The 23902-nt window shown below is 40.7% G+C and overlaps 1 protein-coding gene across 3 annotated transcripts in view; it reads right to left on the bottom strand.

Annotated features, from left to right (window-relative positions):
- The window catches only part of ASB7 (ankyrin repeat and SOCS box containing 7), a 46539-nt gene that overhangs the window by 12442 nt on the left and 10195 nt on the right, over positions 1 to 23902 (bottom strand). For all 3 annotated transcript variants that reach the window (XM_035024009.1, XM_035024010.1, XM_035024011.1), the window contains one exon: positions 2072 to 2677. In XM_035024009.1, coding sequence (XP_034879900.1) covers positions 2072 to 2677 — 606 coding nt within the window. The remainder of the gene's footprint in view (positions 1 to 2071; positions 2678 to 23902) is intronic.

Consider the following 23902-nt stretch of genomic DNA (forward strand, 5'->3'; position numbering starts at 1 on the left):
ACTCTATTGGCAGCAAGCCAGGCCTTGCTGTTCATCCACTCTCATATTTTAAAAAACATATATAGCACTTAAAATGTGCCAGGTGCTATTTTAAGCACATTACAAACATTAACTCATTTAACCCACACAACAAGCCTGTAAGACAGATAAAATTATCCTAATGCTCCCATGAGGACACTGCGGCAGAGCAGTTGGGTAACCTGCCCAAGGTCACAGGGGACAGGTGGCAGAGCTGGGGCTTGAGCTTGGGCAGCCCAGCTCTAGTCGATGCCTTTAACTGCTGAGCAAAATATTTAACAAAAGGGGCTGAGGCAGTCACATTAATTTAACCAGGAGTCTCGAGTGAGAAATTAAAACAAAAACGAAAGCAACAACAAGAAGATATTCAGAATGCCGAAAGAGTAAGAGATACTTCACAGGCTTTTTCCAGGACAGAATCCTAACCTGAAGTTTCAGAGTAATATCCTCTCTCATAACACCAATACCCCTCCCAGTCTACGAATGAAGACTGCTAGAAAATTGGCTGAGAGAACCAGCACTGGAAATGTCACGGCACACTTCTCGTTAGATGCGGCCTGGATCTGAAGAGTCAGAGTAAGCTGGTGAGGAAACACCACAGAGGACATCCCCTGTGTCTCGGTATGTCGTGTGTCGCAAAAACTTTCTTTGAGGGATCACCCACCAGTCAGCCCAAAACCCTGCTCCCAAGGCAGACAATCTGTGTAGAACACAGGAGCCACCAGGCCCTTGTAGCCATCTAAATTTCAATTAATACAGATAAATGACCAACTCCGTTCCTCAGTGGCATTAAGCACGTAACACGTGCACACTGGCCACACGGGGCCAGGGCTGGCAGCTACCATACTGGACAGTGCGGACAGGCCGTTTCCGTCGCCACACACAGGCCAAGTGGACAGCCTAAGTTAGATGCTGAGGGTGATTTCTTTTGAGGCTCTGGTCTGCAGACACCCAGTGGTAACAATGCCATCTTTTCCTTTTCATAAGCACACAAAATCCAAATTACACTTCATTTGTTCATAAGATTTCCACTCCCAAGTTCAGTTTCAAGCAGGAGGTAGATTATTTATAGGGTCGAGTCAACTCCTTACCCCTCAGTACCCGGTACCCACAGTGTATTTGTTCTTCCATGATAATGACTGAAAGGGAAAAAGCAGGCGAGGAAAAGGGAATTCATGAAAGAGTGCAGCAGAGGGTGAAATCAAGCATGTCGTTTACCGACTTGAGCCTCGGGTTGGATGTTGAGCTCCGAGACGCACCTCGACGAGCTGCAGAGGAAGCCTGACAAGGGAGGGTGGCTATACCCACACACAGACCAATACCCCTACCAGAGAAACAATGCAAACGTGCACCACCACGCAAGGCGGGGCACACATTCCCAGGCTTTCAGAAGCGCCCGTACCAAAACAGGTCAGAAGTGGAAGCCACAAGGGTCCGGGGCCGTAGTACCAAATCTCCCACTGACGACAAATCTCATCTTACAACAGCTTCTGGCATCTGTAACCTGCATTACTAGGATCCCTCGCTCAGGAACACTGCTGTTCATCCCATGTGGGGTCACATCCCGGGAAGCCAGAAAAGCAACAATAAGACGTGGAGCAACAGCTTAGCACTGAAGCACCGATTCTAGAACACTTCCACAGCTATGGAACCTAAAGTCCAACGCTCTCCTTCTAATTCTTCAATCAGAAGTCCATGAAAGCCCGAATGACTATGTGTATGACCAGTAAGAACTGTCTTGTTCTAACAGAGATCTTTGTGAATTTAACAATTTCTCCTTTCTCTGTCCCTTCCTACATTTCCACTCTCAGCCTATCTATCCCTATTACTTTTAGTAACACAATTGAATTTGTATGAAATCTTGTGATACAGAGCTTTCTTTTTATTTCAGATAAATGAGGCATGAGTCACATTATTAATAACTTATTAATAAGCAGGGCTGATAGGAATCATTAGCGTCTGCTCATTTTAAGTTGTAAACACATCTGAAACACGCCCCCAGAAGATGAAAATTTCTTAAAAATGCAGTAAGATTAATAATTAAATTACATACTTGTGACTTCTTGTAAGAAATCCAAACACGGTCGACTACTTCCAGAAATACTTATTGAAACAGCCAATGGGGTCTGTCCTTCATAGTTCCTTGTGTTTGTGTCCGCTCCATAGTTATATAACATCCGTGCACAAAGCACATCATCCCTAAGGGCAGACAAATGCAAAGGAGTCTGTCCATCTTCTAAGCGACCCAAGTTTGTGTCTGCTCCTCTCTGAAGGAACATTCGGCAGTAAGAGTGATTGCTTTTGATCACAGCGTATCGCAACAGAAAACCGTTCTGGATGTCGATGTTGGCATTGTGGTCCAGGAGGATCTTCACGCAGCTTGACCTCTCTCGGATGATGGCGAGCTGAAGGGGGGTGGTGCCTTTATCGCTGAGTGGGTCGACCTCAGCCTTGAACTCCAGTAGGAGTCGGACAAATGAGTCCCTACCATAGTGAGCAGCCACATGGAGGGGAGTCCAGCCATCATTGCTTTTGGCATTAATAATGTCGCTCCTGTATTCAGATTCTAACATCAGGCGTGCAATCCGGGCCCGGCCGTGCATGGCTGCATAATGAAGAGCAGTGAAGCCTCCGATCAAGTCCTTAACTGTTGGATCGGCTAGGGTTAAAACCAAAATGAAAACATTAGCACACTCGAAGACAAAACAATGAACTCTACCACGGCACAGAGCATTTAAGCCCATTCCCAGGAAAAAAAAATGTGAAATGACTCAAGATTGTAATGGACATCAAGTATTTCTTTCTCAGTTTAATTGAAGCATAGTTTTCACAGAAAATAAATTTTGATAGAAAGTCATCAAACCTGGGTTAACAGAACGAAAATGACCTACAGAGTATTTAAGAGATAGGCAAAAACAAAGTGTTCAGATGGCCACAGCCCCTCTCGGTCTTAATTTAACCAACTGCTTTTGGCTACTCGGCTCTCTCATCTCTGTATTGTTTCATGTTTCTCTTCAGTTTTGAACTTTTTGTTTTCTCTTGTGCTTCTTGGTCTTAAAGAGAAGCATGTGTAGCAACATCTGCTGCTCTAAAGGACGGATGTACTGTGGTCTGGCAGGCTGTGTTGTTTTAGGGTGTATTAGGTAAAAAAAACAAAACAAACAAAAAAAAACCTGTGGTCTGTAAAAATTCCAAAGCACGTAAGATATATGTTAAATGATCTTGATAAATCATTTTTTCCTAAGATAAGAGACTATTCTGTGGATTCTTAGTTTTATAAGAATTTTGGAGTTTCTAAGAATTAAGTAGCATGTTGTGTGAAAAATTGGGAGAAACCTCAGCCCTGTAGAGATATTTTCTATAACAGTTGCAAAATGCTCTCCTAAATGGACTGATTTCTGGAAAGAAAGTTAAAGGAAGAAAGAGAAGCGACAATCGGCTGTGTGACTCTTCATCACAGACTTTTGTCACCTGCCCCGATCTTCCCTGAAGCCAAGGGTCAGTTCTGTGTGGCTCTCATCCCACTGGCCTTCCTGGGCAGTGGGTAGAAAAGGGGCAAGAAGTGCTCCCTCCTGTTATGTAGGTCACGTCTTGGGGGCCAACAATCTCAGGTGAAAATAAATTGGTCAGGCCTAACTACCTAGGGTTAAAATGCTCCCTTAATTTCTAGTTTATTCATGGAAGAGAGAAATTCATGAGTGTTTTCCAAATAAACAGAAAGTATCCAAAGTTAAAGGATTAAAACACTCCTTTATTGTTTACCTAAACGTTATTTAGTTCTAAACTATATGATGGTAGCTGGGTCCCTTAGAAAAATCTATGAGGCAGAAAACTCCATACAAAATATTAATAATACTATAGAGAATAAAAAATACAATTAAGAAGTAGTTGCTAACAAAACCTGTAAAAAGTTAACATTTTTAGGAAAGCTGTATCAGTTGAATTTCTAAAATCATTTAGTATAAACTGATACTACCCAGTGGTCATATTACAATTTAAAGAAAGTAAGAGTATTCTATCTGCCTTGGCCGTCTCTAAAAAAAAAAAAAGATACAGTACCTATACACTGTGAGACTTTAAAGAAAGCAAGAACGTTTAAACAAAGCATTTTGCTGCCATCTACTGGTAAGGCACGAACTTGAGCGACAAATGTTTTCACTTGGACAGCTTATGCTGAGCCCTCAAGTCTCAGACACCCACCTCCCTTATGTATGGAGACTAAGACAGGCATGAAATCTAAAAGAACCCCTTTTATTCGAATGAAACGATGAATCTTGCCAAGACTTCCATTTCTAATCTATACCTGACCAATCAGCTGCTTCTTTCTTAATCTGTGGGGTTTCAGAATACCTTCTTTCATTTCTCCCACCTTTGAATCCACCAGGGGTGTCTTTAAAGGTGCCAGCAAACAGTCTTACGCGCATCCTATACTCGCTCCATTTGACAGTAAGATTGAAATTATGTTACATGAAATTGCACCAGCATCTTTGGTTTTCCACTTTAGGCCTTTTTTTAGGTGCTACTTGCATTTTGGTGCTATACTGAGCTAGGAAAAACAAAGATTAACAGATACAACAAGGATCTGCTTAGTCTCAGTAAAAACCATGAAAACGCAGTACCGAGGACATGCTGTAAACACAGCACAGAGGTAGAGCTATAAATTAACAGTGCGTAAAAAGTGTATACTTACTGTCCTCAAGGCATTAACAAATAGGAGACAAAAGACAAATGAAGATGAAAACAAAGATTAATTTAAGGATTATTATAGCTAATGCAACAGATAAGGAAAAGATCTCATTTGTAATTAGTAACAGAAACTGCAAAACGCCTAGATACAAAGTGAATAAAGATGCACAAGATACATGTGAAGACACTTCTTTGATTGAACTGAATTCACTTCATCTGTATCTGCTCAAATGTCCCTTCATCAGAAAAGCCTTCCCTGAACACCAACAGCAGTCCCGGCCACCTCATTACTTTGTCCTTTTAGCTCGCTTCTGCCTTCTCACAGGTGCAACTTATTTGAAACAAGTTACAGTATAGTTTCGAGAAATCCATTTAAACCTACTGAAAATTTTTAAAGTATATATAAATAAAAGTATTTCCTACCAATATGATTTTTTTCCAACTGCTTTAGTGAGGTATAATAAAATTCACCCGTTTTAAGTGTAGAGGTTGATGAACTTGGACGAACTACAGACAGCCATGTAACCACCACCACAATCAACATACTCCCATCATCTCCGAAAGTTCCTTCCTGCCTCTTTACAGCCAATTCCTTGCCCAGACTGTGAGTCCCAGGCAACCACTACAGTTTTGCCCTTCTAGAATTCCATATGACTGAAATCATACAGTATGTAGACTTTTGTGTTGGACTGATTTCAGTTAGCATGATGTTTCTGAAATTCACCCATGTTGTTGGTGTGTATATATCAAAAGTTCATTCCTTTGTATTGCTGAATAGTATTACATAATATGTATATACATTTATTTATGGATTCACCAGCAGATAGATAACTGCGTTATTTCCAGTTTGAGGCTATTATGAGTGAGGCTGCTGTGAACATTCACATACAAGTCTGTATTTTTCATTTCATTTGGGTAGATACCTAGGAAAGAACTGCTAGGCCACATGTTAACTGTACATTTAACTTCCCAAGAAATTGCCACACTGTTTTTCTAAGTGGCTATACAATATTATGTTCTCTCACCAGCAACACTGTATGAGAGTTACAGTTCTACATCTTCACTAATACCTGGCATCATCAATAATTTTAATTTTACTGCTCCAGAGAGTATAAAGTAGTAACTTACTGAGGTTTTAATTTATATTACCCTGATGACTAGTGATATTGGGTTTATTCATGTATTTTGTCAAGTGTCTGTTGAAATTGCTCACTCATTTTTACTAGATTGTTTTTCTCATTACTGAGTTTACAATTGTGTATATATTCTGGATACAAGTCTTTGTCAGCTATGTTTTGTAAATATTTTCTCCTAGTCTCCTGATTGCCTTTTCATTTTCCTTTTTTTGAAGAGCAAAATGTTTAAATGTTGAGGAAGTCAACTCATTTGTGTCTTTTATTGCTTGCGCTTTTTGTATCCCATTTAAGAAATCTTTGCCCAACACAGTGTCACCTAGAATTTGTGTTTTCTTCTAGAAGTTTTATTTTTAACTCTTACATTTAGGATAATGACTTATTGCTAGTTGATTTCTGTGTAAAGTGAGATCAGATCAAGGTTCACTGTTCCATACAGATATCTAGTTGCCCAGCACAATTTGGTGTAAAGACTACCTTTTTCCCAATGATTTATCCCTGTGCCACGGTCGAAAACCAATTTACCATACAAGTGTGGGTCTTTTCCAAACTCTGTTCTAGTCTATTGACAGAAAAGTGTATCCATACACCAATACTGGATTGTCCTGATTACTTGCAGCTTTACAGAAAGTCTCAATAGCAGGTAGTACATAACCTCAAACCTTTTAAAAAACTGTTTTGGCCAATAAATTTTAGAATCAACTTGTCATTTTCTTCAAACAAGCCTATGGGATTTTGATTGGAACTCCAATGACTCAAAAAATGGAAACCATCCCCAAATACTCTAAATAATATTGATTCTTCCAAACATAACAAAGAGTATCTATCTATTTAGGTCTTCTTTAATTTCCCTCAGCAATGTTTTGTACTTCTCAATGTAAAGGGCTTGCACATCTATCATTACATTACTAAATATTTTAAGTTTTGTTGATATAACAAATTGTTTTAAAATTTCATTTTCCAATTAACTGCTGATATAGAGAAATAAAGTTGATTGCATACTGAGCTGTGTAAATAACTAAATTCACATTTTTGTTCAAGCACATTTTTGTAGGTTTCTTATGCTAGTCTATATACACAATTACGTTCTCCGCTAATAAAGAGAGCTTCACTTCTTTCTTTCCAATCCACAGGACTCTTATTTAAACAAGTGTTAAATAAAAATGGTAAAAGCACATACTCTTGCCTTGTTCCTGATCTCAGAGGAAAAGCATTCAGCAGTTCACCATTTACTATGATGCACATTGTAGTTTTTCCTAGGTACCTTTCCTTAGGTTTTGGAAGTTATCTTATGCTTCTGGTTTGCTGAGTTTTTATGATAATGGGTATTTTATATGGTCACATGCCTTTTCTGCCATCTATTGAAATGATCACTTGTTTATACTTTTATTCCATTAATAATGTAAATTACCATGTTGATTTTCAAATCTTAAACCCTGCACTCCTGGGGTAAACAGTACTTGGCCATGATATAATATTCTTTTTTTGTACACTGATGGATTAGATTTGCTGGTATTTTGTCAAGGATTTTTGCATCTATCATCACGAAGGATACCGGTATGTAGTTTTCATTTCTTTCAATGTCTGTTTGGTTTTGTATCAGGGCACTGCAAGCCTTAAGCAGTTACACAACCAAAGAATTTGGGTAGTGCTGTGACTGGTATTCTTTCAACATTTGAAATAATACAAGAAAGAAGACAGCTGGGCCTAAAGTTTTCTGAGTGAGAAGTTTTAATTATGAACTAAATTTCTTTGACATAGGGCTGTTCAATTGTTTTATTTCTCCTTGGGTCAGTTTTGGCAATTTGTGACTTTCCAGAAATTGGTCCATTTCTTCTAAATGGCAAAAAGGTGTTTGTTATATTCCTATTACCCTTTTAATGTCTACAGGATCTGTAAAACAGTTTTCCCATGCTTAGTACTGGTTATGTGTTTTTTCTCTTGCTTTCTTCATCAGTCTGGCTGGAGATTTACCAATTTTGTTGCTCTTTTAAAAGAGTCAATTTTTGGTTTTTTTGTTTTATCAATTTTCTCCATCATTTGCCCATTTTCAATCCCACTGATTTCTTTTCTCTTTATCATTCATTCCTATTCTTACTTTGGGTTTAATTCCAGCAGTACATAGAAACTGTTCCAATACAGCCCTCTTCCCTCTCCCCTTCTTTGTGCCACTGCTGTCATATATGTTACATCTTTATATAGATTTTTTAAAAGATTTTATTTATTTGAGAGAGGAAGAGAGAGAGAGAACAAGCAAGGTGAGGGGCAGAGGGAGAAGCAGACTCCCCGCTGAGCAGGGAGCCCGATGCGGGGCTCGATCCCAGGATGCCGGGATCATGACCTGAGCTGAAGGCAGACACTTCACTGACTGAGCCACCCAGGTGCCCCCTAACAGCAGTTTTATACTTGTGTTATGTTGTTGTCTTTAAGAGATGAAAATGGGGAGAATATATTTATACTGTCTATGGCAGAATGATTCTAAGGGGACCCCTCCCATAATCCCTGCCTCTTCATGTCCATGCCTTTGTGTACCTCTCCCCTTGAGTTTCAAGCAGGACCTATGACTTCCTTCTAAGCCAACAGAATTCGGCAAAGGTGATGAACTGTCACTACTGTGATTGTGTCATGTTATATGAGGCTCCACCTTGCTGGTGGACCTGCTATAGTGACTCTCATTGCTGAGCTGAGGTAAGGAGTGCTGGTGGGAAAGCCCATGGGACAAGAATCTGCAGGCAGTCTCTAGAAACCGTAGGAACCTCCAGCCAAAGGCCCACAGGAAGCTGAGGCCCTTAGTCCTACAAGCACAAGGAAACGAACCCGGTAACAACCTGAGCTATCTTGGAAGCAAACTTTTGTCCAGTCTAGCCTACAGATGAGAACATTCTGGCCAACACCTTAAAAGTACAGGGTAATAAATGTGTGTTGTATAAAGCCATATGTCCGCATAATTTGTTCCATGGCAATAGAAACAAATACACTGTTTTTTTAGCTATATCTGAGTAATTACTTTTACCAGTGATCTTTATTTTTTGTATGAAAAACAAAGGACAGTTTTGCTAGATACAAACTTCTTGACTGACAGTTTGTTTTTGGCAATTAGAATATGTCATCCCACTGCCTTCTGGCCACTGCTGTTTCTTATGAGAAATTAGCTGCTAATCTTATCAAGGAATTCTTATACATAATGAATTACTTCTCTAGGTGCTTTCAAGATTTTCTCTTTGTTTTTGGCTTTCCGCAGTTAGACTGTTTTGTGTATAGATGAGTTTATCCTACTCAGAGTTCACTGAACTTTTCAGATGTGCAGTTTAGTATTTTTCATCAAATATGGGAAGTTCTGGCCATTATTTCTTCAAATATTTTTTTTCTGCCTCTTTCCCTCCTCTCTTTTCTGGCTCTCCCATTAGGCCTCATGCATATGTCAGTATTCTTGATAATGTCCCACAGGTCTACTGGGCTCTACTTTTTTTTTTTTCTTTAGTTCTTTCTTCTATATATTCCTCAGACTGAATAATGTCTGTTTATCAATTTTCAAGGTCACCAGTTTCTTCTGCCAGTTCAAATCTGCTGTTAATTACTGTAATGAATTCTTGATTTTAGTTATTATACTTTCAACTGGAGAATTTCTAGAGACATACACATATATTGACATATATGTAAATTCTCTCTCTTTATTGCTAGCTTCTATGATGAGTCACTGTCATCACGTTTTCCTTTAATTCTCTGGACATGGTATCTGTCCTTAGTTCTTTGAACACATAATAGCTGCTCTGAAATTTTGTTAACTGAGTAAAGCATCTGCGCCCCTTCAGAAATGCTTTCTATCAGCTGGTTTTATTTCCTGTGTATGAGCTATACATTCCTGTTTCTTAGGCTTGTCTCACAATTTTTCTGAAAACTGAAGATTATAGGTGATACTGTAGCAACTCTGGATTAATGAGGAACACCTTAAAAGTGAGGATGGAGTGAAATGCTGCTACTGTTTTAGTGAAGTGCTCAGACTAATTATACAAAATCTGTCTCCTTAGCACTATGCAGCCACTTAGGTCTCTGCTTAGTTGTTAATATTATTAAATTCTGGCTTCTAGGTGCCACTCCTAAGACTAATTTATGTTTGGTTAAAATAACTATTTTTGACCAATGACTGGTCAGAAGTTGTGCTTAAACATCTTGAACCAGCAAGGCTCCCACACTTTGCCAAGGTGGTATGTATATAGGTTGAGGTGTACATTCAATCATCAGGGAATTTATGAGTGTGCCCTAGCTTTCATTCCCTGGTCTCAGGTTCAGATGAGGATGAAGAGATAACTGGGGTCTTCTCTGGCCTTTCTTAAGCATGCATGTAGACTTCCAAATTCCCAGGAATACACAGAAGCTTAACGAAGCCCAAATGGCTGTCTCCGTCTCTGGGTCTCTATTAAATGTGAGGGTACTATGTTGCTTGCCCCAACCAGTATCACAGCCTCCGGTAGCTGTGTTGTTGGCCTTTTCAGACTGTTTGCCACCTAAACTGACACCACTGTTATTTTCAACTAGGCTCCAGGCATAGGGCATTTTCACTGAGCTCCAAAAGCAGGTCAGCCCAGTGGCAGCAAGGAGAGCGCCGGCTCTCATGATAATTGCCGCAGAGACTGTTGGGGGCAGGAAGGGCAGATGGCGGCGGCCACTTTGGTTTCAATTTCTTTTTTTTTTTTTTTAAAGATTTTATTTATTTATTTGAGAGAGAGAGAGTGAGAGAGCGAGCACAAGAGGGGGTAGGGTTAGAGGGAGAAGCAGACCCCCCGCCGAGCAGGGAGCCCGATGTGGGACTCGATCCCGGGACTCCGGGATCATGACCTGAGCCGAAGGCAGTCGCTTAACCAACTGAGCCACCCAGGCACCCTGGTTTCAATTTCTTATTCAAGTTACTTATGGTAAAATTGAGATAACTGATTTAAGATCATTCTTCTTTTCTACTATAAGCATTTAAAGTCACAAATTTCTCCCTAAACACCACTCTAATACATCCCATAAATTTTGATATAGTGGACTTTCAGTAGCATTCAGTTCAAAACACTGTTTAATTTCCAAACATCTGAGGCTGTCCTAGATATTCTAATAAAATTCCATGATAGTCAGAGAACATATTCTTATAATTTCATAAAATCTACTGAGACTTTATTGCCAGCATACAGTTTATCCTGGTGTCCTATCACGTACACATGAAAAAAAAAATGTATATTCTGAAGGTGCTGGGTGCAATTTTCAAAAATATCAATTAAGTCAATGAGCTTGATATTTTTCAGATTTTTCTCTAGTTATTGATTTCTTTATCTAGTTGTTCTATCAACTGCTGAGAGATGTTAAAATTTTCAACTGTGATTGTGAAACTGTCCACTTTTCCCTTTATCAAATTTTTGCCTCAAATTGGGCTCTCTTATTGGGTACACATTCTATGATCAACCTCCTCTCTAATATTTCTGGGCATTATAAACCCCTAACCCTGATGAACTGTCCCATCTGTCACTGTCTTTCTTTAGTTCTGGTAATAGTATATGTCTTAAGATAGATTTTATGTTATTAACATAGCCACTCTGGCCTTCACTTAATTATCATTTGCATGGTATATCTTTATCCATTTTTCTACTTTCAACCTATCTGTCTCTCTGTACTTAAAGCACATCTCTTGCAGGCAGCATATAATTGAGTCTTGTCTACTCCTTTTAGACAATTTCTAGCTTTTAACTGGAGTGTTTTGTCCATTAATGTTTAATATAATTATTGCTATATCTGATTTTAGATTTACCATTTTATTATTTGTTTTCCATTTGTTTCCTCTATTGTGCCCCTTCTTTACTGCCTTTTTTGTACTATTAGGCCATTTTTTAGCATTCCATTTTAATGTCTCTATTGACTTTTTAGCTACACATCTTTGCATTGTTGGTTTTTTTGTTTGTTTTACTGGTTGGTCTAAGGATTGGAATGTACACTAACCTGATTAAAATCATAATCAGGATTTATACAAATGTACTATTATATTATATGCATCCCATTTGCATTTAAAAGGAAAATTCTAAAATCAGGAAAATACAGGTATAAGTACCATACTCTAGTTCACTATACATGTGATTACTCTTTTTTTTTTAAGATTTTATTTATTTATTTGACACAGAGAGACAACTAGAGAGGGAACACAAGCAGGGGGAGCGGGAGAGGGAGAAGCAGGCTTCCCGTGGAGCAGGGAGCTCGATGCGGGGCTTGATCCCAGGGACTTGATCCCAGGACCCTGGGATCATGACCTGAGCCAAAGGAAGACGTTTAACAACTGAGTCACCCAGGCACCCCTACATGTGATTACTCTAAAAAGTTTTGGGAAGCACCAAATGCAATTAGCTAAGTTGCACAGGAACAGACATTGCTTGGAGGTCTAAAACATAGTTATGCTTCATGTTGTAAGTATTAACACAGGAAAGAGAGGCAACAGTGATGGAGGAAAGCAAACTAGATGAACACCTAAAACTTTGCTAATAATTCACCACAGAATAAAAAGCTGGAAGGTAAAATGGTATAATGTCTCCAAACAGGATTTCGCCCAGAAACCATTTTTTCATTAATGAAAAACTGCAAATTTAGTAAAGCAGCAGTGCAAAAAAAAAAAAACCAGAACAGCATTCCCTGATAACTACTCTCAACACTGATGGTAGCCTTGCAGCTTTTCTTCTACACCTTTTAAAAAATTACAAGTAATTGTAATCATAGTCTAATAATATAATCTTTTCTCTATGTTTGGGCATGAAAATTTTAAAAATTATGTGAAATGAGGGGTGAAATTTTCAGAGAGAAAAAATTCCTTCATTAAGGATGGATTTCTTAGAATAAATTAATTAGAAGACAATTTATTGGACAAAAAGATCTCCCAATTCTAAGGATCTAATATATGCTTCTAAACTGCTTTCTACAAGTGCTTTCATAAATTCCTACCATTAACATTTCTGTTTTATCACACTTGGGATATCATTTGCAAAATCTTTCATTTTTGAAAAGCTAAAAATAATTTCTCACCACACTGCTACTGATTTCTTTGATTTATCCCTTATCTCCCTAACTTACTTTCATGTGTTTCTCCACAAGGATTTTACCTACTGTATCAAGAGGAACCCTGAGATGCTCTTCTCAGGTTCCTATGGGGATTTGCTCTATGGATTTAACTTCTAGAGCTTCAGCTGACTGCCTTTCAGGTCAGTTACATGAACACTGAATCTGAAGATAAACATACCTAAGATAGGTCTCTTAATGTTATTTTCTTAAAATGTCTTAATGTTATTTTCTTAAAACAATCTTAGAATTTTTAGAGTGATTCCAAATGGGACAATGAAGAGGATAATAATAATGGGATTTTTATGATTCCCACTATTATAATACAGACTCCTCTGCATAACTTTAACAGCATACTAACCTGGTCAGAAAGATTATCAGGATTTGTACTGAGGTACTATTATATGCATTACATTTGTGTTTAGAAACTCTATTATTTCTGGGCATTATAAAACCCTAAGTGTTCGCTTCAAAGCATGATGTCTGAAAGCACAGGTATACCTTGTTTGACTGTGCTATGCTTTATTGCACTTTTTACAAATGGAAGGTGTGTGGCAACCTGCATCATCGAGCAAGTCTATTGGCACCATTTTACCAACAGTTATCTGCTCACTTCATGCCTCTGTGCCATATGTGAGTTACTCTCACAGTATTTCAAACCTTTTCATATTGTTCTATTTATTCTGGTGATCTGTTACCAGTGATCTTTGATGTTACTATTGTAATGGTTTGGGGGCACAATGAACTGTACCCACATAAGAAGTGAAACTTAAGCAATAATGACCGGCCATTATCCCATCTCTCCCCCTCTCCTCAAGCTTCCCGATTCCTTGAGACATAACAATACTGAAGTTAGGCCAATTAATAACCCTACAATGGCCTCTAAATCTTCAAGTGAAAGGAAGAGTCATGTGTCTCTGACTTTAAATCAAAAGCCAGAAATGATTAAGCTTAGTGAGGAAGGTGTGCTGAAAGTCCAGATGGGCTGAAAGCTAGGCCTCTGGTGCTAAACAGCCAAGCTGTGAACGCAAAGGAAAAGTTCTCAAAGGAAATTAAAAGTACTGCTCCAGTGAACGCACGAATGATCAGAAAGCAAAACAGCCTTACTGCTGATATGGAGAACATTTCAGAGGTCTGGATAGAAGACCACACCAGCCACAACATTCCCTTAAGCCAAAGCCTAGTCCAGAGCCAGGCCCTCACTCTCTTCAATTCTGCGAAGGCTGAGGGAAGTGGGGAAGCTGCAGAAGGAAAGTTCGAAGCCAGCAGAGGTGGGTTCATGAGGTTTAAGGAAAGAGGCCGTCTCCATAACATCAAAGCGCAAGGCGAAGCAGCAGGTGCTGATGGAGAAGCTGCAACCAGTTATCCAGAAGATCTGGCTCAGGTGGTTAATGAAGGGGAAGACACTAAACAGTAGATTGTCAGTGTCAACAAAACTGCCTTCTACTGAAAGAAGATACCATTGAGGACTTAACATAGCTAGAGAGGAGAAGTCAATGCCTGGCTTCAAAGCTTCAAAAGACAGGCCAACTCTTGTTAGGGGCTAATGCAGCTGCTGACTAAGTAGAAGCCCGTGCTCATTCACCATTTCAAAAATCTTAGAGCCTTAAAAATCATGCTAACTCTACTCTGCCTATGCTCTATAAAGAGAACAACAAAGCCTGGATGACAGTACATCTGTTTACAACAGGGTTTACAGACTATTTTAAGCCTACTGTTGACACTTACTGCTCAGGAAAAAAAAAAAAAAAAGATTCCTTTCAAAATGTTACTGCTTGTTGACAATATAGCTGGTCACCCAAGAGCTCTGATGGAGACGGACAGTTGTCTTCCTGCCTGCTGACACGACCTCCTCCATTCTGCAGCAGATGGATCAAGAAGTAATTAAGTCTTATTATTTAAGAAATATCTACGTAAGGCTCTAGCTGCCATACACAGTGACTCCTCTGCTGGACCTAGGCAAAGTAAACTGAAAACCTTCCAGAAAGGATTCATCATTGTATATGGCACTAAAGACATTTGTGACTCACAGGAAAAGGTCAAAGTATCAAGAACAGGAGTTTGGAACAAGTTGATTCCAACCCTCACGGATGACTTCGAGGAGTTCAAGACCTCAGTGGAGTACATAACTAGAGATGTCGTGGAAACAGCAGAACTAGAATGAGAAGTGGGGCCTGAAGATGGGACCGACCTGCTGCCATCTCATGACCAAACGTAAATGAATGAAGAGTTGCTTCTTAGGGATGAGCAAAGAAAGTGGTTTCTTGAGATGGGATCTACTCCTGGTGAACATGCTGTGAAGACCGTTGAAATGACAGCCAAGGAGTTAGAACGTGACATAAACTTAGTTGATAAAGCAGCTGCAGGGTGTGAGAGGACCGACTCCAATTTCGAAAGTTCTACTGTGGGTAAAATGCTATCAAGCAGCATCACATGCTACAGAGAAATGGTTCGTGAAAGGAAGAGGCAATCGATGTGGCAAACTTCACTGCTGTCTTATTTTAAGAAATCGCCACAGCCACCCCAACCTTCACAACACCACCCTGATAAGTGGGAGGCCATCAGCATTGAGGCAAGACCCTCCACCAGCAAAAAGATTAGGACTGGTTGAAAGCTCCCATGATGGTATTAGCATTTAGCAATAGTCTTTTCTAAGTAAGATATACATAAATATATGTTTATGTATATACATACATACACGTGCGCCTCAGTGGCTCAGTCGGTTAAGTGTCTGACTCTTGATTTTGGCTCAGGTCATGATCTCAGGGTCATGAGACCGAGGCCCGTGTTGGGCTCTGTGCTCCGCAGGGAGTCTACTGGAGATTCTCTCCCTCTCCTTCTGCCCCTTCCCCTGCTGGCCTGCATTCTCTCTCTAAAATAAATAAATAAATCTTGGTTTTTTTCTTAAGATTTTATTTATTTGACACACAGAGAGAGATAGCAAGAGCAGGGACACAAGCAGGGGGAGTGAGAGAGGGAGAAGCAGGCTTCCCAATGAGCAGGGAGCCTGATGTGGGGCTTGATCCCAGGACCCTGGGACCAGGACCTGAGCCGACGCTTCACGACTGAGCCACCCAGGCGCCCGTAAATAAATCTTTAAAAAGAAAGGTATGTATTACTTTTTTAACATAATGCTATTGCACCCTTAACAGACTACAATATAGTGTAAACATAATTCTTATACGCACTGGGAAAACCAAAAATTCACTGACTTGCTTTACTGCGCTATTCACTTTATTGCTTCAGTCTGGAACAGAGCCTGCTACATCTCCAAGGCAGCCTGCAGAGCAGCAAAATGTAATTCATCTGCACAAGCTTATGTTTCACATCTGTGCAGTCTACCATGGTAGCTACTGGTTAACATGTAGCTACTGAGCCCCTGAAACATGGCTACTCTGACTGCAGCACTGAAGTTTTAAATTTCATGGAAACATAAATAGCCACTATGGATGGCCCAAGTTTAAACCAGAAAGAGAGCCTCCCTTTTTAATGCTTTCCCTGTTTTTGGAATATAGACAGTATCAGCTAACCAAGTCAAACTCGCTCATTTTCTCACTGAAACTGGGTTCCTCCCACAGGGGCAACCAGTGTGGCTTCACCCAGCCACTCCCTGACCAGGCTTCCCCGGGGGTCACACCGCGGGCGCCCCAGCACCATCACTCGTGGCCTGTTATCTGTGAGTTTTGTTAGTGCCATGTTAGTGACCACTCATTGGCGGTTTTACTATGCAGATTTAACAGTGGTGAGTGGTCTTACTAAACATCTCTGTCCTGCTTTGTTGTTATTGTTGTTGTTAATTGCATTTTGTTAACTTTCCCCTGCTCCTTCAACCAACGGCAACCTTTTTTCTCCCTCAGACCCCAAACGTCCGTTATCTTGATTCCCATTCCCTGCCACTGCATGTCCAATCGATCTATCCGCAAAGCCTGTTGGCTCCCCTTTCAAAGCCTATCCAGAATCTGACCACTTCTCAACACAGAACTGCTACTGTCTAAACTGAGCCACTCGCATCTCTCGCCTGGACTATTCCAAAGCTTCCTGACACGTCTTCCCGTTTATCCTTTGCCCCTCTACACTCTAGCTTCCTCAAGCCAGAGTGAGCCCTTCAGTAAGGTCTCCTCATTCTTCAGTTGAGAAGCCTGCGATGGTTTTCCATTCTCAGTCGGAACAAAGTCCAAAGTCTTTTGAACCTTCAAGGATCTATGGACCACGTCAGCTGATCAGATGGTCTCTCTAACCCGGTCAGCCCTCTCTTCCGTTGCTCTGCTCTTGCTGTCATCCTCCCAGCTTTTTCTTCAAAGTGCAAAGTACGTTCCCATCCCAGACTGTGTGCAGCACTTGCCTGTTCCCTTTACCTTTAACATTTTTATCCCAGATAGTCTCACGGTTGGTTGGGTCTTCCTTTCTTTCAGGGCTCAACTCCAAGGGCACATCAGAAGCCTTCCCTAAACACCTCAATTAAAACAAAATCCTGTACCTCTTTATCCCTTCCCTGCTTCATCTTTCCTCACTGTGCTCATCCCCACCTGACGTTGCACACTTCACTGTCAATTTCCTCCACTTAGAAATTAAGTGCCATGACAGCAGGGACTTTATGTGTCGCTGTGTTCCAGCCCTCAGAACGGTGCCTGACACATAGCAGGTGCTCAATAAATTATGTGTTTAGGGTGGGGTGTAGGGAAGTGAGACCACAGTCCTGATCAGGCAGCAAGAACCCACCTGCTCTTGCCTGAGGCCTCAGGCTCTTTCCCTAAGAGCCCACCAGTAAGCTTGCTAAAACACAAATCTGTCTCCACCGCTCCTGTCAATGGCTCACCACGGTCCCTAGACTCAATTTTGGATATGCTCTAATTGTACTGAACTTTTCTCAGTTCCTAAAACCAAATGTGCTCCCTTTCTTCTTCTACCCTTCACACTCAGTGTCCTATGTATTTCCAATAAGCCCACATCTCTATCCTTCCAGTGCCCCATCCCTGCCTCGCCTTTCAAGCTCTCAAGTCAAACCATGCTTTCTCTAGGAAACCTCCTTCACCGCTGCCCCCACCTCCACCCCTGCAACAGTGGGAACCCTTTTATACGTGGCACTTAGGCTGCTCTGCTGGAACTGCCTTGTCTCCTTATAGGCCATACACAATCACGGTTAAGACCATGGGTCTGAACCCTAGCTCCAGTGTTTATGGGGTGAATGGTCTTGGGCAAATTACTTCCCATCCCTTGGCTCAGTTTTCTCAATGGAAAAACTACTGCTGACCCTCACAGAATGGCTGTGAAGAATTACGCTAGTATTAAGTGCTCAATAAATGCTGGCTATAAATCTATCCACCCCACTAATCTATGAAGTGCCAGACGGCTAGCACAATGTTTGCTCATTCTGTATCTCAGTGCCTGGCCCAGAGCCTGGCATATGGTAGGTGCTCAATAAATATTTTCTGAATCAATATATGAATAAGTGATTTATAGAGGACCAACTGGCCACTTCATCAATCTATATGAATCTTCTCTCCACTCTCATGGAATGGGGGGGCAGTAAGGGGAGGAAGTGAACCTTTGTTTCCTGTGGGTTATTTTGCTCACTTATCCTTTTGAATCTGACTTCATTTCACCTTAATATCCATCATAAAAGAAGCTTATTAGGAGGAGGGGGCCAATCTGACTGGAAATTTTCAAGCTCTTAAAGAAACTGTGGTTTCAGGAAAAGAGCAGTCGTGATGAAGTCAAGCACTCTTCTGATCCCACCACAAGGCTGGCCCATGTTCAATCACTATTTTTCAAGAAAGGATTATTAGTCTTATCTCCTTAAGGCAGAGAAGCAATTCTTTTAGATAGCTGACATTTGTCTCCTCGCTCTCTCACTGAGAATAAACCGGGTATGGGTTCTGCCCTCAGGAAGCTCCAGACGAACAGGAGTTAAACAGAATACTATAAGAATAAATCATCAGCATAGGAGCTGCAATAAAAAGGTACAGAGAATAATATCCCATAACAAGTCTGGATGGCAAGAGATTTCCCTGAGAAAGGGGTGTGACAGAGCAGTGGGGGTGAATGAGGGGAGGGTGGCAGCAGTGGGGTGAGCTGGGGGACCCAGCAGGTCCTGCACAAAAGCCTCGGAGCTCAGTGAACGTGAATGAACACAGCAAGGCTGCGGCTCAAAGATGAAGCTGGAAAGATACTGCAGGGGGGGCCAGACATTGCCAGGCCAAGGAAGTCACAGGGAGGGCTTTGACTATTACCCTAAGAGAAGTGGAAAACTTTCAGGGATGGATTTTAAAAAGGAAATACCTGAATTTTCATTTTTTATCACAGATCACTCTGTTCGGAGACTGGTTGGGAGGGGGTCAAGATTGGAAGCAGAGATGGAGAAGAGCATCATGGTCCTGGTGAGGGACAAGGTTCCCTTCCCTAGAGGTAGGGCAGTGCCTCCAAGGAAAAGACAGGAGATCTGGCAACTATTTAGGGGGAAGAAAGTCAAGAGTGATTTCTAAATTGCTGGCCTAACAGGCTGTGGTGTGAGCCATGAAGGTACAGTCTTAACCAGCAGTTGGACACACTGGGCTCGAGGTCAGAAGGCAGGCTTAGACCAAACACAGAGCACCCCGAAGCATTACGTGTGACCAAGGGGACAAGGGAGGAGGAAGTTCCTTCTCCTGTTAACGTTTCCAAGTTGATACATAACCTGCTAGGAAAAAAATACACCCCAACCTCCTAATTCTGCTACGGTAATAGGAACGAGTAAAAGGTGGTACTATTCAAGAACCAATGAGCGGCTTCTCCAAAATACTTAATTCTGTTGTTTTAAAATATTATACGAAAATGTAAAGGGCTAAGACTGGCCAAAACATCCTTAAAGAACAAGAAGAGGAGATTTGACGCCCTCCCCCCACCCCCGTCCTCCAGGAAATCAAAACTTATCATAGAACGATATTAATTACAACAGTATTACAGGGACTCAGGGTTCCACCAACAGACGCTAGACTCAGTGTAACCACACACACATGAAGACTTTATATTTGAGTTGGAATGACATAGCAATGGGGACAGAAGGAAAGATTTAGGCTACCTTTATGGGGAAAAAATATGAAATTGTACCTGACCATCTCCTACTACACACCAAAACCAATTCTGGATAGATTAAGGACCTAAACACCACAAAACTTTTTAGAAGAAAATACAGGCAAATAATGACCTTTGGGTATGATATACAAGGTATAAAAAAGCACAAACTAGGGAGCCTGGGTGGCTCAGTTGGTTAAGCGGCTGCCTTCGGCTCAGGTTATGACACTGGAGTCCCGGGATTGAGTCCCGCATCAGGCTCCCTGCTCAGTGAGGGGTCTGCTTCTCCCTCTGACCCTCCCCCCTCTCATGCTCTCTCTCTCTCAAATAAATAAAAATCTTTTAAAAAAACAAAAAGCACAAGCCATAAGGCGAAAGAAAAATAAAATTCACCTACGTTAAAATGCAGGCTTCTGCCCAACAGCATACAAACATGACCTCAGAAATGTGAAAAAGCTAAAAACTGAGAGAGAACTGGTGCCACGTAGATCTAACAAAGAAGGATATGTGAACAATTCCTACAAATCAATAAGAAAAGGACCAGCAAAGTAGCCCAGTCGTGCAATGTTTTGTTACTCAAATGTCATTCGGGGACAAAAAAGAGAGAGAGGCCAGCAAATCACACAGAGGAAGAGCAAACCATCTGGTGACAGATTCCTGACAAAGGTGAGAGAACAGGCACTATCCCACTCGATCAGTAAGGACAGAGCCATCCTAACCTTTAGAGGACAATCTGTCAAAAAGCTACCAAAAAAAAAAAAAAAAAAAATATATATATATATATATGTAACATGCCTTTGATTTGGCAGTTACGCTTCAGGAATTATACAAGAGATAAACTCTCACATATGTTAAAAAAAATGATTCAAAGACATTCTCTGTAATACAGTTTCTAGGAGCAGAAAAATGAAAAATAAAAATGTCCAACAATGCAGTATAAGTTTAAAGAAATTACATCCATGCAACGGAATCTGAACGTGTCAGTACAGTGACAAGAAACTCTCACCCAGCTAAACTGCTCCGTGAAAAAATCAAGATGCAGAAGAGACTATTAACGAAAAAGGAGCAGGCTAGAAGATGGAAGATGGAAAATTATGTACACCTATGTACACAGATTATCTCTGCAGTGACACAAAAGAAACCAGGAAGAGGGACTGCCTCTGGGAAAGGGACTAAGGGACGGGCACTAAAGGCATTTTCCCCTCGTTGAACAGTCCAGAATACCTTTCATTTGGTTTTTAACCACATATATGTACATACTACGTTCTCAACAAATAAAATCTCCTGCCATTCTCAAAAAAAAAAAAAGAAAAAAAACAATGATTTAAACAAATAATAGTATGCCCATACTAATAAATATTATATTTAGCAGCTAAAAAGAACAGAGTAAATCTACATTAATATAAAACAGGCACAGGGTTTTTTTCGGGTAATGAAAATGTTCTAAAATAACTTGTGGTGATGGATGGCCAACTCTATAAATACACTAAAAGCCACTGAACTGTATGCACATTTTAAATGGGTGACTTGTAAGGCACAGGAATTCTACCTCAATAAAAGCTATTAAAAAATATCTACACACACACGCACATATATACACGCGTGCACACCCCCACAGCCACACAGAGGGGACGGTGAGTGAGAAACAGGGTTCAGTAAACTAAGGCCCACAGGCCAAATTTGGTCCACCACTGGTTTTTATAAAGTTTTATTGGCACACAGACACACTCCTTCGTTTCCAAATTGTCTATGGCTGCTTTCATGCTACAAAAGCAGAGTTGAGTAATTATGACAGAGACACTAGGGTTTGCAAAGCCTAAAATATTTACTATCTGGCCTTTTACAGAAAAAGGTTGCCAACCCCTGATACTAAAAAACAAAGACAAAAACAAAAACAAAAAAACTTAAGTTCTATAGTTGAGTGAAAAACAACTGTAGGAAAATATGGTCAATATGATATCATGCATGTTCTAAAACCACACACAACACAATATGACATATTGTCTATGAGTACAAGTAATAGTGTCAGGAAATGATCCCAAACTCCTACCTATGGTTACTTCTGAGAGGGGACAGGCAGAAAGGACTGGGAGTTGGACAAAGGGGTCTTTAGCTTTATTTGTAATTTATCTGAAAATTGTTTTATTTAAGGAGACAATATTACCCGAGTAATTGCACTTTTTTTTTTTTTTTTTTAGTTAATTTTTTAAAAGCAAGGCTGTGGCAGCAGAAAGTAACAGGACTAGGTCGGATTAAAACTGCAAACTCTGATCTTGGTAAGCACTGCCAGAATTTTAAGTGTTCTTTTTTTTTTTAAAGATTTTATTTATTTATTTGACAGAGAGAGAGTGAAAGCAGGAACACAAGCAGGGGGAGTGGGAGAAGGAGAAGCAGGCTTCCCGCTGAGCAGAGAGCCCAATGCGGGGCTCGATCCCAGGACCCTGGGATCATGACCCGAGCCGAAGGCAGACGCCTAACGACTGAGCCACCCAGGCGCCCCAAGTGTTCTGATCCTACACCCCACCCTTCAGTTTTTTCCAATCTTTCTCCAGTTCCCCTTCCATTTTCCCTTCATTAACTTTGGAAGTGAGCTTTCCCAGGTTTAAGGTGAAATGAGGTAGGAGCAAGAGGAACAGGAGGGCTGGAGAGCGGCATGGGACAGGGAATGGCTGGGCCCTGTCCACAGTCCACTGTTCCGGGGATCCAGTTCCTATTACAGGGCCCCTGGGATGTGTGAAGACTCAGTCTCAGGCTTAGCAGTGCCCTGCAATTAGTTTCTGCTCATAGCCTTCATATTCCTAGCTTCGCATGATTCACACAACCCTCACCAGAGCCCTGGGGTTTCTAGAGTTTTCTGTACTTCAAGGCGGTTTACCCGTTTGACTAGTCTTGTAACACAGTACACCTTAAAAATGAAACTAACTGATTATCAAAGAGCAATTCAGGCTCCAGAAGGGTGCATGTAGAACTTGAGTCCCAATTCTGCTGCTTATGCCATCATTACAAAGATCAAATGGGTACAAATGATAAAATACATATAGTCCATCTCTGGAAAAGAAAATAAGTAGAAATTCAACTGGGAAAAAAGTAAACTAGTTTAGGGCAATTATGAGTTATTGTTAATTATGGAAATTAACTATGGGAATGGGCAGTTTTTCGAAGCAAAAGCATATAGAATGTCCAAGGTGGTTTCCAATTGTGTGTATGTATACAGAATGAGACCTCAGGTAACCTGTCTTCAGAAACTATGTACAATTCTGGAAAAGGCAAGAGCTCTAAAACAGCAATAAAAGAAATCATCCAAAAGTTTTTTTAAAAGAGATAAATTCAAAAGACAGGCTACTGGGGCACCTGGGTGGCTCAGTCGTTAAGCGTCTGCCTTCGGCTCAGGTCATGATCCCAGGGTCCTGGGATCGAGCCCCATATATCGGGCTCCCTGCTCGGCGGGAGGCCTGCTTCTCCCTCTCCCACTCCTCCTGCTTGTGTTCCTGCTCTCGCTATCTCTCTCTCTGTCAAATAAATAAATAAAATCTTTAAAAAAAAAAAAAAAAGACAGGCTACTATTAAGGCCATGATATTTAAAGGGACCTGTGCAAGGTCTCTGTTTGCACGAGCAATTACCAAAGGGGAAACTTGTGTAACTCTCTAATTTTGGGTCCCAAAGCCACTTCTGCTTCTGAAACAAAAGCAACTGGGCAACATGAAGGGTTGCTGGGAAAACCTGGCTGCATTTAAACTACAGTGACAGGGGGAGAAAAGCACATTCACCAGACTGCTCTTTTAAACAATCTGATTTTGAACAAAACTCAGCATAATTCCAACAAATCTTCACGAAGGAGAGAATAAGAAGTTGGGTGTTAACCAACGAGAAGCATTAAATGTTTCATATACATGGGCACATATATTTTAAACTAAATAGAATTTAAGTTTCCCCTTGGCAA

Source organism: Mirounga leonina, unplaced genomic scaffold (genome assembly GCF_011800145.1).
Source record: "Mirounga leonina isolate KUSES-001 unplaced genomic scaffold, KU_Mleo_1.0 Mir_178, whole genome shotgun sequence".
Taxonomy (NCBI): domain Eukaryota; kingdom Metazoa; phylum Chordata; class Mammalia; order Carnivora; family Phocidae; genus Mirounga; species Mirounga leonina.